This window comes from Coprinopsis cinerea (genome assembly GCF_000182895.1).
Source record: "Coprinopsis cinerea okayama7#130 chromosome 1 map unlocalized cont3.1, whole genome shotgun sequence".
NCBI lineage: Eukaryota > Fungi > Basidiomycota > Agaricomycetes > Agaricales > Psathyrellaceae > Coprinopsis > Coprinopsis cinerea.
Window position 1 is genome coordinate 2,543,288 of NW_003307544.1, and position 14,500 is coordinate 2,557,787.

The 14,500-nt window shown below is 52.7% G+C and overlaps 5 protein-coding genes across 5 annotated transcripts; 2 read left to right on the top strand and 3 right to left on the bottom strand.

Moving 5' to 3' along the window:
• Positions 1 to 83: 83 nt before the first annotated feature.
• Positions 84 to 4,445, bottom strand: CC1G_01781 (hypothetical protein; the record flags this gene model as incomplete). Its single annotated transcript, XM_001829049.1, has 3 exons — positions 84 to 3,590; positions 3,645 to 4,379; positions 4,431 to 4,445. 3 exons carry the CDS (start codon positions 4,443 to 4,445, stop codon positions 84 to 86), a joined length of 4,257 nt encoding a protein of 1,418 aa, XP_001829101.1.
• Positions 4,446 to 4,821: 376 nt separating this feature from the next.
• CC1G_01782 (bifunctional purine biosynthetic protein ADE1) lies at positions 4,822 to 8,276 on the top strand (the record flags this gene model as incomplete). The annotated part of the gene is made up of 9 exons (XM_001829050.2): positions 4,822 to 5,022; positions 5,072 to 5,138; positions 5,170 to 5,472; positions 5,531 to 5,776; positions 5,828 to 5,979; positions 6,033 to 6,171; positions 6,230 to 6,410; positions 6,464 to 6,933; positions 6,986 to 8,276. 9 exons carry the CDS (start codon positions 4,822 to 4,824, stop codon positions 7,582 to 7,584), a joined length of 2,358 nt encoding a protein of 785 aa, XP_001829102.2. The 3' UTR covers positions 7,585 to 8,276.
• A 390-nt stretch (positions 8,277 to 8,666) lies between these two features.
• Positions 8,667 to 10,891, bottom strand: CC1G_01783 (hypothetical protein; the record flags this gene model as incomplete). Its single annotated transcript, XM_001829051.2, has 6 exons — positions 8,667 to 8,864; positions 8,937 to 9,260; positions 9,315 to 9,492; positions 9,565 to 10,567; positions 10,628 to 10,705; positions 10,795 to 10,891. The coding sequence occupies 6 exons, from the start codon at positions 10,889 to 10,891 to the stop codon at positions 8,667 to 8,669; spliced, it is 1,878 nt and encodes a 625-aa protein (XP_001829103.2).
• Positions 10,892 to 11,109: 218 nt separating this feature from the next.
• CC1G_01784 (glycerol-3-phosphate dehydrogenase) lies at positions 11,110 to 12,875 on the bottom strand. The gene is made up of 9 exons (XM_001829052.2): positions 12,755 to 12,875; positions 12,420 to 12,706; positions 12,214 to 12,370; positions 12,132 to 12,156; positions 11,974 to 12,070; positions 11,805 to 11,917; positions 11,473 to 11,750; positions 11,393 to 11,414; positions 11,110 to 11,330 (listed from the first exon to the last, which is right to left on the bottom strand). The coding sequence occupies exons 2-9, from the start codon at positions 12,698 to 12,700 to the stop codon at positions 11,164 to 11,166; spliced, it is 1,140 nt and encodes a 379-aa protein (XP_001829104.2). The 5' UTR covers positions 12,701 to 12,706; positions 12,755 to 12,875; the 3' UTR covers positions 11,110 to 11,163.
• Positions 12,876 to 13,082: 207 nt separating this feature from the next.
• On the top strand, positions 13,083 to 14,408 carry CC1G_01785 (integral membrane protein sed5; the record flags this gene model as incomplete). Its single annotated transcript, XM_001829053.2, has 6 exons — positions 13,083 to 13,296; positions 13,352 to 13,398; positions 13,449 to 13,655; positions 13,767 to 14,024; positions 14,079 to 14,330; positions 14,373 to 14,408. 6 exons carry the CDS (start codon positions 13,083 to 13,085, stop codon positions 14,406 to 14,408), a joined length of 1,014 nt encoding a protein of 337 aa, XP_001829105.2.
• Positions 14,409 to 14,500: the final 92 nt, after the last annotated feature.

Consider the following 14,500-nt stretch of genomic DNA (forward strand, 5'->3'; position numbering starts at 1 on the left):
GTCCATTACTGATGTTGCACAAGTAATAATGTTAGCAGAAGAATAAGTAAAAGAGGGTTGTTCCGAAGTAGGTGTAGGGTTGCTCAGTGTGCTGTCGTGATGCTCGTCGTATACTTGGCCCATGTATCCGCAGTCCGACCAGGCTTCAAAGGAGGCAGAGGTGCAGGCTGGTAGGTTGATTCACGCGGGGGTTCGGGTAGAGGATTGTTGAGAAGCGCCGATCGCCGTACTGCAGAATTTCCGAACAGCGCGCTCGGTGGCGATCCGCTAAGAGGACCGTTCAGTTGCGGTGGAGGAGGCGGGAGTGGTGCATGAATACGCGGGTGGCCAATGTTGTTCCGGTCGTAAGGATCGTAAGAAGAGTCTGGTAAGCTGGGTATCGAGGCTGGGGAGCCATAGATGATGGGGGGAGGCTTGCTGGGCATGGAATGGTAAATGCTAGAACCAGGAGGCTGGAATGGCGTTTGCACCATGAACGCAGTGTGGCCAGAACCATATGGTGCTGCTTGGGCAGCAGATGCATCGTCAAAGCTCGTCATACTCTGCGCAGCAACGGCGCCATTGTTCCACTCCGCACCATACATGGAACGAGCTTTCCAAAGGCGTTCCATTTCCCAAGCTTCCGTGGCGCGAAGGGCATTCATATCAGCCGCAGAGGGCAACTCGGATGTTGGCCTTGCGTTGAGGGAAGGTCGACGTTCTACAGGAAGGCCATCGGAAGATGAAGATGAAGATGAAGATGTCCCCTGCAAAGGATGTTGGGCATGATACGACTCCACTCTAGGTGCTTCAGAGCGTCTATGTTCAGACTTCCTCGACTTGCGCTTATCATCCTTGGATTCGTCCCTTTTGCTGCGATGAACACGGGACTCTTCACGCCGCTCCTCCCGCTCGCGTTCACGCCGCTTCTCTTTCTCTTCTTCCCGCTTTCTTCGCTCAAGCTCTTTTTCTCTTTCCTTCTCCTGCGCCAAACGTTCCTCCTCCTTCCTTCGTGCCCGCTCTCTCTCCTTCTCCTCTTCTTGTCTCCTTCTTTCCCGCTCCTTCTCCTGAGCCAGGCGCTCTTCCTCTCGCCTACGCTCCCGCTCTCTTTCCCTCTCTCTCTTCAAACGTTCTTTCTCCAACTCCAGCTCTAACCGCTCCTTTTCCAACCTCAGCCTTTCCTTTTCCAGCCGCTCCTTTTCCAACTTCTCTCGTTCAGCCCTCTCCCACTCCTGTCGCTCTCTCTCTAACCGTTCAAATTCTGCCCGCTGACGCTCCAACTCCAGCTCTCTTTCCCTCTCTATCCTCTCGCGCTCCCTCCTCTCTTCACGTTCTCTTTGGCGTTCCCGCTCGCGCTCGCGCTCGCGTTCCCTCTCCCTTTCACGTTCTCGGCGCCGCCTTTCTCTATCCTTTTCTCGACGCTCCTCCTCATACCGCCTCTCTTCTTCCAACCTGCGCTCCTCCCTCCTCTTCGCGTCCTCGCTGCGCCTATAATCGTCATCGCTCCGGTGTTTGGTATGTCTCCTTCCGTCATCACGATACCTTGACTCGTGATGGGAATCGTGTCTTCTCCGGTCATCGCGATGTCTCGAGGACTCTTCGTCATAACCTGGCGAATGCCTTGGAGAGGACGACAACTTGGGCATCGGGATGGTCGACACCTCCGGTGGCGCCGAAACCTGCTTCGAATGACGACTCTTTGACCTCCGCCTATGATCATCCTCCTCCGCCTTCGGTTGATGCCTACTTTCCCTCTCCTTCTCTTTCTCCTTCCGACTGCTGCTTTCCCGCTCCTTCTTCGCTGATCCTGACCGTCGCCTATTCTTCTGTTCACCAGACCCCACGAGCTCCCATTGCTGGCCAGCAGCTGGGATGGTCTCGTGTGAAGCATATACGTTTCCTGATAGGCTCCTAACAAGCTTGAACGTCTCGGTTTGCCTGGTGGTGTGGGGTGAGGACTCGCCAGAAGATCGTTTCTCCTTGGTTGGCTTCGGTGGAAGCGGCGGGAGCTCTTGTTCAGGTGCCAGAGGTATAGATGAAGTGGCATCGTAGGGAGTAGGAGGGTTGGCGAGGACAGAAGACGCAGAATAAGGTGAATCAGTGTATAGGTATGAGTTAATGCGGTCCTGTGCGGTGAGTTCCTCGGGGGAGAGAGCAAGAGGAGTGTGATACGCGTTGTGACTGGTACCATTGCTCTTGCGAATCTCCAGGGGAGGGAGTTCGGGAACTTTGGGGGGCGGAACAGGCGTCTTGGCACGGGACAAGGCACTTGACCGACTAGCACTATGTCGAAGGGTGATGGCTTCGACCAAGGGTGTCGTTACAGGGATAGGAGGGAGTGAAGGCGAAGCCAAAGAAAATGGTGAAGTAGCCTTTTCCAACTCTGTCGGCGGGGGTGCCTCCGGAGAGAGATTCGACTCACCACCATCCTCAACTACAGCTAAATGTGAGACTGCCGACTTATCCGTCTCCTCATCGACAGCAGGTGGTGGAGGGGGTGGCTCTTCCTTGGCTGGTCTGGCAGTTCCCCCCGTAACTGTAGACGACACTGTCTTCGATCTCGTCGGAACATTCTCTCGCTCTTCCTCTTTGGCATCTTTGACGCTCGCCTCGGATTCAGCGGGCGAAATGTCCTTGCCATTCATGAACGGGGTGTTGGCTGCAGTCGATGGCACCGGAACAGGTAAAGGCTTCTCGTACGCTGCATACGTTCCATGCTGTTCGAAGCTGGCAGGGGATGGCGAAGGTTGCGGGGGGTCTGTGTCGTTTCCTGTCGTAAGGACTGCCGGTGCGCTATCAAAGTGAAGAGGTATTGGCTGCGAGATCGGTAGAGGGGAAGACGGTTGGGCGGGAGTGTCCTTCTCCGATTCAGGAGAGTCGGGGTTGGCAACTGTGAGGTTTCCGAGAAGGAAGGGCGCTTCGATGGAGATGGAAGAAGTGCGCCTTCTGCTGATTGGTGAAGGGGGAGTCTCCTTTTTCGGAGTCTGCGGCGGGGGAGGGTCTTCTACAGGAGGGGGAGGCACTCTCTTGATACCATCCAATGACTTCTCGGGCAAAGATAAGCTATTTTGAGGTTGGAGGCTCTGACGCATTGAGATCCGCGCTTCTTCTGGGTTCACATGGAGCCAACTGTATTCGCGGTTGTTGGATTCATCTGATGAGGACTTGGTGAGGAGGCTGAACTTCTTGGCGATACGGTTCAGCACGCTAGTCCGCTTCTCCTTCTTGGGAGGAAAGTGCGAGGATGATGGGGCGAAGGGGTTGACAGGAGGTGCGACGGACATGCGTTTGGGCAACGATCCTGGATCCGGAGGTGGTGACTCGGATAACTGTATCCGCTCGACGGGCGTGGGTGGGGCAGAAACAGCTTTGCGATCTTCGTCCCTTGTCGGAGGTCGGAATAGTCCCTCTACGCCTGGCTTCCTCTTGCTCAATTTACGAGGCAATTGAATAGTGTGAGCAATACTATTGGTTGGAGGTAATGAGGGCTGCTCTAGTGCATGAAGGTGAACAGCTGATGTTGATTGTGACAATGGAGAGGGGGCGATGGACCTGTGCAAGCTGTTCTGGGCTGCAGTCATACTTGACCGGCGAAGCCGTTTGCTGAGACCCTATTCCGTAGTGTCATTGCACGTTCTTCGGTGAAATACAATCGAACTACTCACATCGCTGTCCACGGCCGTCGAAGTCTGACCAACATCGTAAGGAGACTCGTGGTGCCAATTTGTGCCCCATGGATCTGTTACATCGAGGAGGTCGACATTGTCAGGGGCTGTCTGAGATGTCTTTCGCGATCTGGGCTTAATTCCTTCGCCAACTCGAGTTTGGGAGGACGCTGGTGTTGGCTGAGGGGAATGAGAGGCCGCCCGGCTGTCCTCCGGGTCAAGCAAATGTTCCGGGGCGGTCGACGTGCTGATTGGTGGAAACGACGGCGAGAAGAACGTTGGAGGGCGCAGGTTGGGCTTGCTCAAAGATGGCGGCAGCAAATGGTGATTTTTGTACCACCTTGGGCCGAGCGGGTTGTGAATGTTATAGTGGACAGTGACGGAGGGGATGGGTACCCGGTTCCATGACGCTGGCTCGTCAGAGGTCGGCGCCATTCCTCTGCGGGGGTCGAGGAGCAGAGAGTCTTGAAAACTCAACTGACGTTGGAAGGTGGAATTCGGTGTGGTGAAGAGGCCGTCATTGCCACTTTGTTCGTTGGGAATGGACGTCACATCGACTTGTATTGGCTGCGGAGATACGGGACTTGTGCTGTGAGTTGTATTCGATCGCTTGAGGGACTTGCGCGACCAAAGTGAAAATCCTGAACCCGATTTCTTCGAAGTTCTCCGCTCCAGCGACTGTTTGCGGTCAATCTGGCCGTTCATAGCGATGTCTGGGGTGTCGAGGACATTGTTCTGCGATAAGGTGTGAGCAGAACGGGCGGTGAGAAGGAGCCATACACGTACCTCTCGGTATTTCATTTCACCGGGCCAAAAGGACCCTTGAAACTCAAGTTGTGAACGATGGCAAGAAGACAAACAGCGGCCGTGTACTTGGCGAGCCCCGTTCAGTTGAATCAACTTCAGGAACAGCCACACGTGCATGCCTGCAGGCGAACAATCCATTCTTCTCTTGATTTCTCCACATTCTCTGCTTCGTGGCTGTCAGAACACGTCCTCAAGGCATTTATTTATCTAGTCTTCCCCAGAATACCGACTCCCGCGTTCCAGTCACCTTTCCAACCTCACAAGCACCCCCGCAAACAGCGCGTGCCGGAAACGGAAGTCCCATCACAAATTGATCGAAGCCGATTGCCGTCGAATATGGCCGTCGAGATGATTTTAATCATCATATCCAATGTCGATCCGCATCCTACTCCTCGGAAATGGCGGCAGAGAGCATGCTCTCGCCTGGAAACTCGCAAAGTCGACACAGGTAGACCATATCTGGGTCTGCCCAGGAAATGCTGGCACAAAATCAGAACCAAAAACAACAAATCTCGACCAGATATCCCCCTCTGATTTCCCCAATCTCGTCGACTTTGCCGTCAAAAACAATGTGCGTCACTTGCTGGACAATAAACGTCCTTATTCAGGCTATCTTCTAGGTATCCCTGGTCGTACCAGGTCCAGAGCAGCCCCTGGTAGATGGCGTTGAAAGCCATTTCAGGAAAGGTAGGCTTATAGCCTGTTTTCGTATTCACAGTGCTGATTTCGGCAGTCGGAATTCCTGTCTTTGGTCCGAGTGAAAAAGCTGCTCGAATGGAAGGATCCAAGGCTTTTTCCAAGGACTTTATGGCCCGTCACAACATCCCAACTGCTCAGTTCCGCGTTTTCAAGGCTCCCGAACTCGACGCTGCCATCAACTACATCAACACCTGTGGTCACTCGGTTGTCCTCAAGGCCAGTGGCCTCGCAGCAGGAAAGGGCGTGTTGATCCCAGAGACAAAAGAAGAGGCAATTGCTGGTCTCAAGGAAATCTTGGTGGACGGTGTCTTTGGTGATGCTGGTGTGTCAATCCTTTTCTATTCCCAAGTCCGCTCGTTGACCGTATACTATCTCTCCAGGCAATGAAGTTGTCATCGAGGAACTTTTGACTGGTCCTGAGATCTCAGTCTTGGCCATTTGTGATGGCTATACTATCATCCCCCTTCCCGCTGCACAGGATCACAAGAGGATTGGTGAAGGTGACACTGGTCTTGATACCGGTGGTATGGGTGCATACGCCCCTGCCCCGGTTGCCACTCCTGAGATCATGGAACGTATCATGAATGAAACCCTCAAGCCCACCATCGACGGAATGAGGCGTGAAGGTTAATTGGTTCTGCATCGCCAGGTTTCCTCCACGCTAACGATCTTTTTAGGCTATCCCTTCGTCGGTGTCCTCTTCACTGGCTTTATGCTCACGGATTCAGGTCCCAAGGTCTTGGAGTACAACGTTCGATTTGGTGACCCGGAAACCGAAGCTCTCATGCTCCTTCTCAAAAAAGATGTCGATCTGGCGTCAGTCTTCTTGGTACGTGGATATAACCTTCATTGGTATGATTCTTAGATTGATAATGATCCCAGGCGGCTGCTGAGCGTCGACTCGACTCCGTGCAGGTCGAGTTCCAAGAAGGCGTTGCCGTAACGGTAATCCTTGCATCGCAAGGTTACCCGGGAAGCTATCCCAAGGGAAAGGTAATCGCTATCGGGGACCTTCCTTCAGGTGAGTCATTTAATTGCATCTGAGTTATGATTACTTATTGATTGGCTTGCACTCCCAGATGTTGTCGTCTTCCACGCCGGAACAAAGTACTCGGGCAACGATATCGTAACCTCTGGTGGACGAGTCCTTGCAGTTACGGCATATGGGCATACCATCCAGGAAGCTCTCGCCTCTGCCTACAAGGCTGTCGACAATGTTTCCTTCGACGGAAAGACTTACCGTCGAGATATCGCTCACCGGTAAGCGGTTTAACTCCGCTCATGTTCCCCCGTCCTGACCGTACATTGTGCAGTGCACTCAAAGATCAGCCTGCTTCGACGGGCTTGACGTACGCCCAAGCAGGTGTTTCAGTAGATGCCGGAAACGCCTTGGTCGAAGCCATTAAACCCTTCGTGAAAGCCACCCGCCGCCCGGGTGCAGACGCAGATATTGGTGGATTCGGTGGTGTCTTTGACCTCAAAGCTACTGGCTTCAAGGACCCCGTCCTCGTCAGCGGTACCGATGGTGTCGGTACCAAACTTCGCCTAGCAGTCGATTGTGACATCCATGATACGGTCGGTATCGATCTTGTCGCCATGTCGGTGAACGACCTCCTCGTTCAAGGTGCCGAGCCCTTGTACTTTTTGGACTACTATGGCTGCAGCAAGCTCGATGTCCCCGTTGCAACCCAGGTGGTCAAGGGTATCGCTGAGGGATGCAGGCAAGCTGGTTGTGCATTAATCGGCGGTGAGACCGCGGAAATGCCTGGCATGTACCTCCCCGGTAAGCTTTTACTTTAATCCACGACGTAGCGTGTCTAAGTTGTTGGCAATAGGTGACTATGATCTCGCCGGTTTCGCAGTCGGAGCAGTCGAACGAGACCTCATCCTTCCCACTCCCAACATAGTCCCAGGGGACGTCCTGATTGGACTCACCTCTTCCGGTCTGCACTCTAACGGATTCTCCCTCGTCCGCAAAATCATCCAAGTCTCCGGCCTGACCTATACCTCACCCTGCCCCTGGTCTCCTGACGTCCCTCTCGGTCGCGCCCTCCTCGAGCCTACCAGGATATATATCTCCCAAGTCCTCCCCGTCGCCAAAGCTGGCTTGCTCAAGGGCATGTCTCACATCACAGGCGGCGGCTTCACCGAAAACATCCCCCGAGTCCTTCCCAAAAACACCGGCTGCTACGTTGACGCCTCGACTTGGACTCTTCCTCCCGTTTTCAAGTTTTTAAAGAAGCACGGGAACGTCGCCTCCCCCGAGATGGCTAGGACGTTCAACAACGGTATCGGCCTTGTTCTTATTGCCGCAGCTGAGAACGTGGACAAGGTCCTCGAGCAACTCAAAGGTGGTTCAGCCGAGGTATATCGCATCGGAGAGGTCACTGACAAACCTGGCGTGGAAATGCGCAATCTCTCCGCCTGGGATTAGACGTACTAAAAATGGCGATGGGCCATGGGACTTCGGAACGTGTCTGCGTTATTGTTATCTGTAAAATAGCCATCTCGAAAGGAGCGTACGATTTGAACGACGGTAAATACAGTGCTGTGAATGCAATGGTTTATGATGGAAGGTCTGCATGTAGTCGGACATCAAGCCAACAGAAAAGAGGGGAAAGGAGGAACACCGGCACACGGAGAAAGAACTAGCTGATTATAGCGTATGAACTACTTCTATGGAGTGGAGATTGGATAGTACAAATGTGGTGGCACAGGACAGGTAGAAGAATAGGATACATGGGGTTGTGAGAGGCCAGACACAGAGTCGCGGGTAGAATGAAAAATACTCGCCAGGAGAGGAACTCGCGGTGGAGTTCCGGCAGGGACGACGCCGACAGCAATGAATCTGGGTGGTGTGGTGATGTAACAGGAGGTGGGATGGGATGTGGGCAGGTTTAGTAAATACACAGGATGTTGAATATATGTATGTGTGATGACGATGGAAACGAGCTTGAACAAGTCGACGGGAAAGGGGCGAAGATGATCCACGGGGTCCCAAGATGATGACTATGTCTACCGATCAACAAGGCGTCAAGTGAATAGCTGGAGAGGGAACAAAAGGAGAGAGAGAGAAGAAAAGAGAGGAAAGACCTTCATGTTATGTGCATGCTAGATAATGGTGAAAGATAAGAAACTAAACCGCAAGAGCGAGGAAGAAAGCAGCAAGAGCAGCGGCGGAAGAGACAGGAAACGAGGAACGGAGATAAACAGAGATAAGCCGAGACAATAAAACACAAACGACAGAATCAAAGGGAACGATGTATGTAGAAGGATAAATAGAATAAAGACAGGAAAATACGGAAAGATAAAAATCCAGATAAATGGAACATGCAAAGAGACAGAAAAACCAAAGAAGAAAAGGACAGCATGGAGTCAGGGTCCAATGGTACAGACTGGGAAAATCCAATGTGAACTGGCGGTCGTGAACGCTGTCTGAACAGGTTTCGTAACTTCGTGAAGTTGACATGTACAAAGGAAGGACAGGCTTCCAAAAGAACCCAGAATGGGAATGTTTTAGGCGGAAATAGCAACCCTCGGAGCCGCGTCAGCAGGAGCAGAGGAGGCAGCGGCCGCAGCAGCCGCGAATGAGACAGGCAACTTTTGACCAGCGGCAGGAGCTGGGGCAGCAGGTGCCGGTTGAGTAGCTTGCTGAGGCTGTTCTACTACGGCAGTTGCAGGAGCAGGGGCCACTTTTGCAGGCTCATTAGTTGCCTAAAGCGACAAAAGGAGATCGCCGAAAGATTAGGTCCCGAGATCACAACGAGGCCAATTTTTTTCACTCACCTCTGGGCTACGGGTCCTGACGGCATCTGGCGAAGGTCCGCGAGTCTCAGCAGCACCGTCCTCGCTGGCCGGTTTGCTACGAACAGGTGCGGGGGCTCTCAGAACCTGGGCAGCAGTCGGGCCTGAGTGGTTGTTGCCGTTCACGCGAGGGGGCGTGACAGATCCAGGGAGAACGGGGAAATCGTCAGCACTTGGGACCCTTTGGGGTCTTGGTGCGGGACCCGGTCGCTTGTTGCCATTAGGCAAACCGTTGGGCTGATGTTTGGGACCTTGGGGGAATTTGGGTTTCGAGAGATCGTTGGCACCATTGGGGCGCTGGGCGTCCTATCAGCTACGATTAATGACTCTCTCCCTTATTAACGAACCGAGTCGACATACATCTCGGATGGTCATGTTACCCATCTTGTGTTCGATGGCACCCAAACTGGGTCCACTATGGTGGTGGCCTCTGTGAGGTCGAGGAGCGCCTCCTCTTGGCCCTGGTCCATAATAAGGGGGCGTGACATGATTAGGTCCAGCGTTAGTATCCAACACATGAGGGAACCTGCAATCATCACTGATAACATGTCATGGGAGGGAAAACCGGAGTTAGTAGGTTCGAGGGCAGAGTCTTCGGAGAATTACATACCCATTTTTGCATCTTCCAGCAGGGAAGAAAAGACATGCTGGCTTTTTGCCAACCAAAGAAGCCCTACGACCGAAGCCTCCGCGGCGAGGTCCATTGACATCCCGATGAGTCGGGTGGGAGGGGTATCCTTCTTGCTGTCCGGTGGGTTTGGGAGCATTGTCTTGCTCTGGGTATCCGGCACCTGCAGGAGGTGGTAGATACTGCCCAGATGGGTCAGCACCTGGGTAAGGTGGGATAGGGTGGACGTTGTGATAGATCGTGCCAGGCGACTGAGGACCTGGACCAGGTTGCGGGGGTTGGTGATGCAAGGGCGGAATCGGAGGACCTGACATGGGAACGGGAGGATGGGGATAACCATTTGGTGACATCGGGGTATAAGGTGCGGGCGGTGGAGCACCATTAGGGAAATGTCCTTGCGATGGCGAGACGATTTCCGAGGGTGATCGAGGATGGTGCGCACCCTGAGGCGGGGGAGAAAGTGCACCATTAGGCTGTTGGAACTGAGGTGGCGGGGGAGGAAGAGGAGGATAGTAGCCGTAAGGATTTGGCCCTAGGGCGGGGTCAAATGGAGGATAGCCCGGAGGAGGAGGACCCTGATAATATGGGCCCGTTGGGTGGGCAAACATACACTGTGGACCGTAGCGGCAAGCTGGGAAATATCTGCATGGAATCATGCGAGCGACCTCGGGAGGCGGCAAGTGGCCAATTCCATTGGGTGCAGCGCCATTTTCGCCCGGAGGCGGAGGAGGATAGAAGACGGCCGGGTCTCCCATCGTCGACAATGATGGGTTAATGGTTGGGTAATAAGGGTAAGGCCCGGGAGGCGGGGGAGCAGCAGCAGGATAGTCGCTCGTAGGAGGATTTTGAGGGTAGCCGTTTTCGTTGTAGCCATCCTTGTTGGCCTGTAATTTTGTTTGGGCAGATTTGAGAAGGTCGAGAATTGCAGGATCTGACGTGAATTGCTCAGGCGGGCCTTGGCTGGAGGCATTTGAAGGGTCAGCTCCTGTCCGGGGCACTGTATCAGCACAGATCGTTCGTCGACATGAAATTCAATCAAACTCACCCTTATTTAACAAGGCTCTGACGACCTCGATATGACCATTCTTTACTGCCTCGATGAGTGGGGTAGAACCCGTGTGATCTAAATAAACCACAGGTCTTGCAATCAGCAAAAAAAGTAACAAAAGGTAGGATTTGCAGAAGAAGACGGTGGACGGCGCAGATCCAGACCTTTTATTTCGATGTCGATGGGCGAAGCGTCATTGAGCAAGGCCAAAACTCCGTCGAGGTCGCCCTCCGAGCATGCCTTCCAGAGAGGAGAGACCATTGGGACTTTTTTGAAGGGAAAGAGTGTGGTGGTTCGGGTAAAGGAAGGTGGTCGAAGGAACAGTCACTCGAATTGCAGCCCAGATTTGTTCGAAAAAACCGCCGGGACGTCCGGAGCAGCTTTGGCAAAAAAATGAATTCGCGTGGCATCCAGATCGATCGTCCGCCTGTAATACCGTTTACGTGACACGACATTTCCTTTTTCGTTCCGTCTCTAAACCCAGAAAAAATAGATGTTATAAGGAAATCATTAGACGGCGTCAACTAATAAATCTAAAGACTAGATTGGAATTGTAATGGAGGGGTGACAGCTTCAGGCGTTCCGAGCCCAAGCTTCTTGTTCAACTGTCGCGCAGGACCGCCAATGATAGGAGGGAGCTCGAGTTCTCGCGACGGTGGGAGCTTTAACAGGTCAGACATAGCAGCCCTCGTGTCTTTGCCTAAGTTCCGGAAGACGCGTTACAATCATCAAAACAAGGCACTGCGATCAGGGTCCACATACCATTATACAGAACATCGTACACCTGGCAATATCAGAGTTCTTAAGCAACCATCTCACTTGGGGCCGGCCAAATAACTCACCGAGTTCGCGATAGGGGCGTTCACACCGAGTTCGTCGATAATCTTCTTTGCTCCCTTGGTGGTGGAGACACCTTCGGCAACACTGCCCAAGGTCTTCATAATCACATCCAGGGATTCACCCTTACCCAAACGGTATCCAACCGTATAGTTCCGACTGTTTGATGAACTGCAAGTGAGGAAGAGGTCTCCGACACCTGACAAGCCGAGGAATGTCAGTGGGGATGCGCCATATGCCGTTCCGATGCAAGTCATCTCAGCAAGACCACGCGTTATAATCACTAGAGAATTGATCCTCAGTCCAGTTGCCGTACTAGTGATCAAAGAGAACTCACTGGCTCGCGTGTTATTCTCAAAGCCAAGTCCATCAGACATGCCTGCAGCGATAGCATAGACGTTTTTCAATGCCCCCGAGAGCTCGATACCAATTGGGTCTCCTCCGGTGTAGCTATGCGTTGGCAGGTTAGCGCGTCGTTCAACGAGGGGATTGAGTAGACCGCGTACCATCGGAAATGGGGTTGATGGAATAGGTTGGCCGCTTTATCCGCCTCCTCCTCCGTGAATGACGCAACAGAGACGGATGTGGGTTGTCGCTGTACGACTGAATGCAAAAAAAAGGTCAGGCGCTGCTCACAAATATGACGTTGGTTTGGAGTGCCTACTTTCTTTGGCGAACGAAGGCCCAGACTATAGAGCACCAGGGTTCAGCCAGTGATGTATTCGATGCAATGGAAATAGACGCACAATAAAAGTCGACGCCTTGGCGATCTCAGAGCCACAAGTGTCGGCTATGATTTCAAGCGTCAAAGCATGGGTACCAATTTCGATACCCTTGTTAACAAAGATGAGCAGTGGTAGATTGGCGGTGTCTAGTCGTGGGCGGAGGGCCTCGAGGTTTGCCCTATAGAATACATCAGTATCGGATACCAGAACAAGGGAACGTGTCTTGCCTCAAGAACTGTGTCGGGATAGCGAAAATCAAGACGTCCATCGTTGCGATGAATTCCTTTGTGGGGAGTTCCGGACCAATGGCAGTGATGTTGCGCGGAAACTCGTGGTCCTGCAGGTACACAGGGTTGCGCTTGTGTTCATTGAAATGCTTGACGATGTTTTCTTCCCTGGCCCACATATATACATTGTGCTGAACGTCGCCTAGATGGGATGCTAGACAGGAGCCGAAGTTTCCTGCGCCTAGCACGAGAACAGTCTTTTTCTGAGTGTTTTCTGGCATTGTTGTCTGTTTCCCAGTCTATTAGATTGTTGATCAAGAGAGTGGGGAACTGACCAGGGAGGAAATGAAAGGTGATACTTGGGAGGACGTGCGATGAGGTGAGAAGGTACGAAGAGGACGAAGCTGTGAGCGGTGAAGAAGGAATGAGGCAAAGGGATTGATAGTCCTCGTGGTCCTCGAGGGCAAAAGCCGGGTGAGCCTGTGCATCCAATCCAGACTCCACAAGACAGGGGCTCACCGTCACCCGGAACCCCGTTCTTGGCGCAGTTTCCCTTTTGTGGCGGTACGACTCCGCCGCATCACGTGGGCCACGTCTCAACCCAGCGCTTCGAGCGTCGGAGCACCAGCACTTGAACACCTTCTCCTTGCAAAATCCACACCAATGACCTCCTTCCAGGATAGGACTACCGAATTCAGAACTTGTGTCGAATCCATTCGCAGTCGCTCTGCCCCTGGGGCCCGAGCCGAGGCAAAACAGCGCCTCCTACACCAGCCCAATGGCAAACCAGCGGTCAAGAGCGAATTCTCAAGGATAGCATCGTCTATCGGCAAGGACATCAGCAATACGTCGCTTAAACTGAATAAACTCGCCCAACGTAGGCTTCATTACATTTTGTACCCCAATCCCAGACTCATATGTTTTCTCATTAGTTGCCAAGCGCAAAACACTGTTCGACGATCGACCTGTAGAAATCAGCGTAAGCACTCCTATCGGTCAGCCAGAAGAAAGCGCTAAAGACAATCACAGGAACTCACCTTTATTGTCAAGCAAGATATTGCCAACATTAACAAGCAGATTGCGGCCCTCCAAAACCATGTTAAGCAGGGTCAGGCCTCCACCTCGATAGAGGGGAAGCAAATAGACGAGCACAATCGAAATGTTATCATGCTGCTGCAGAGCAAACTCGCCTCGATAAGTATGACGTTCAAGGATGTGTTGGAAGTACGGACCCAGGTGCGTCATCCCGACAAACCCACACTCGACCCGCGGCTAAACACCCCCGCCATTAGAACATGAAGGAATCCAAAACTCGAACGGAACAGTTTATGTACACAGCTTCTTCAGCTGCAAGCACGCAACCCCCTTCCTGTAAGCGGTCGTATATTCGGTGCCTTCTCGGCTTATTCACACGGCAACATAGTGCTCTATGGTTCCAAAACCAACCCAGATCCCATGGGGGACGGAAGCCCCGCAAAGTTTGATCCCAAAGGCAAAGGGCGGGCTGCGCAAAACGGGGACGTGCTGGCACTGGACCTCGACTCGGCTGAGGAGGGTAGCGCCAACGGTGGAGCTTTCCAACAAATGCAGCTTATAGAGCAACAGGTGTGCTCGGCCGCCATGTCTTGTAACTCAATCAATACCTTACCATGTCTACAGGACTCTTACATCCAGCAGCGCTCGTCTGCAATTGAATCGATAGAAACAACCATCGCAGAACTCGGTCAAATCTTTACGCAGCTCGCACACATGGTGGCCGAACAACGAGAAACCGTGCAGCGAATTGACGCCGATACCCAAGACATTGCGGACAATGTGCGAATGGGCCACAACGAACTATTGAAGTACTGGGGTAGGGTATCTAATGACCGCTGGTTAATGTTGAAGGTGTTCGGGGTTTTGATTGTCTTTGTGAGTCTGAATTACTTCGTTTTGTTTCCCTTCCACTCACAGTCACTCCAGTTCCTGCTATTCATCTTGGTGTCATGATACTATTGCGATGGTCGCAATCAGGTAGATATACTTTTCAGGGACATTATACTTATGCACATAACTATACACACGCTCCTTCATCACGGATA

What these genes read in the sequence shown, in the direction of transcription:
- CC1G_01784 (XM_001829052.2), bottom strand. Translation starts at nt 12,700, where the DNA reads ATGCCAGAAAACACTCAGAAAAAGACTGTTCTCGTGCTAGGCGCAGGA. An exon ending in ACGCCCCTATCGCGAACTCG is followed by an intron (nt 11,415 to 11,472) that starts GTGAGTTATTTG and finishes TGATATTGCCAG; the next exon opens with GTGTACGATGTTCTGTATAA. An exon ending in GTACGATGTTCTGTATAATG is followed by an intron (nt 11,331 to 11,392) that starts GTATGTGGACCC and finishes TCCGGAACTTAG; the next exon opens with GCAAAGACACGAGGGCTGCT.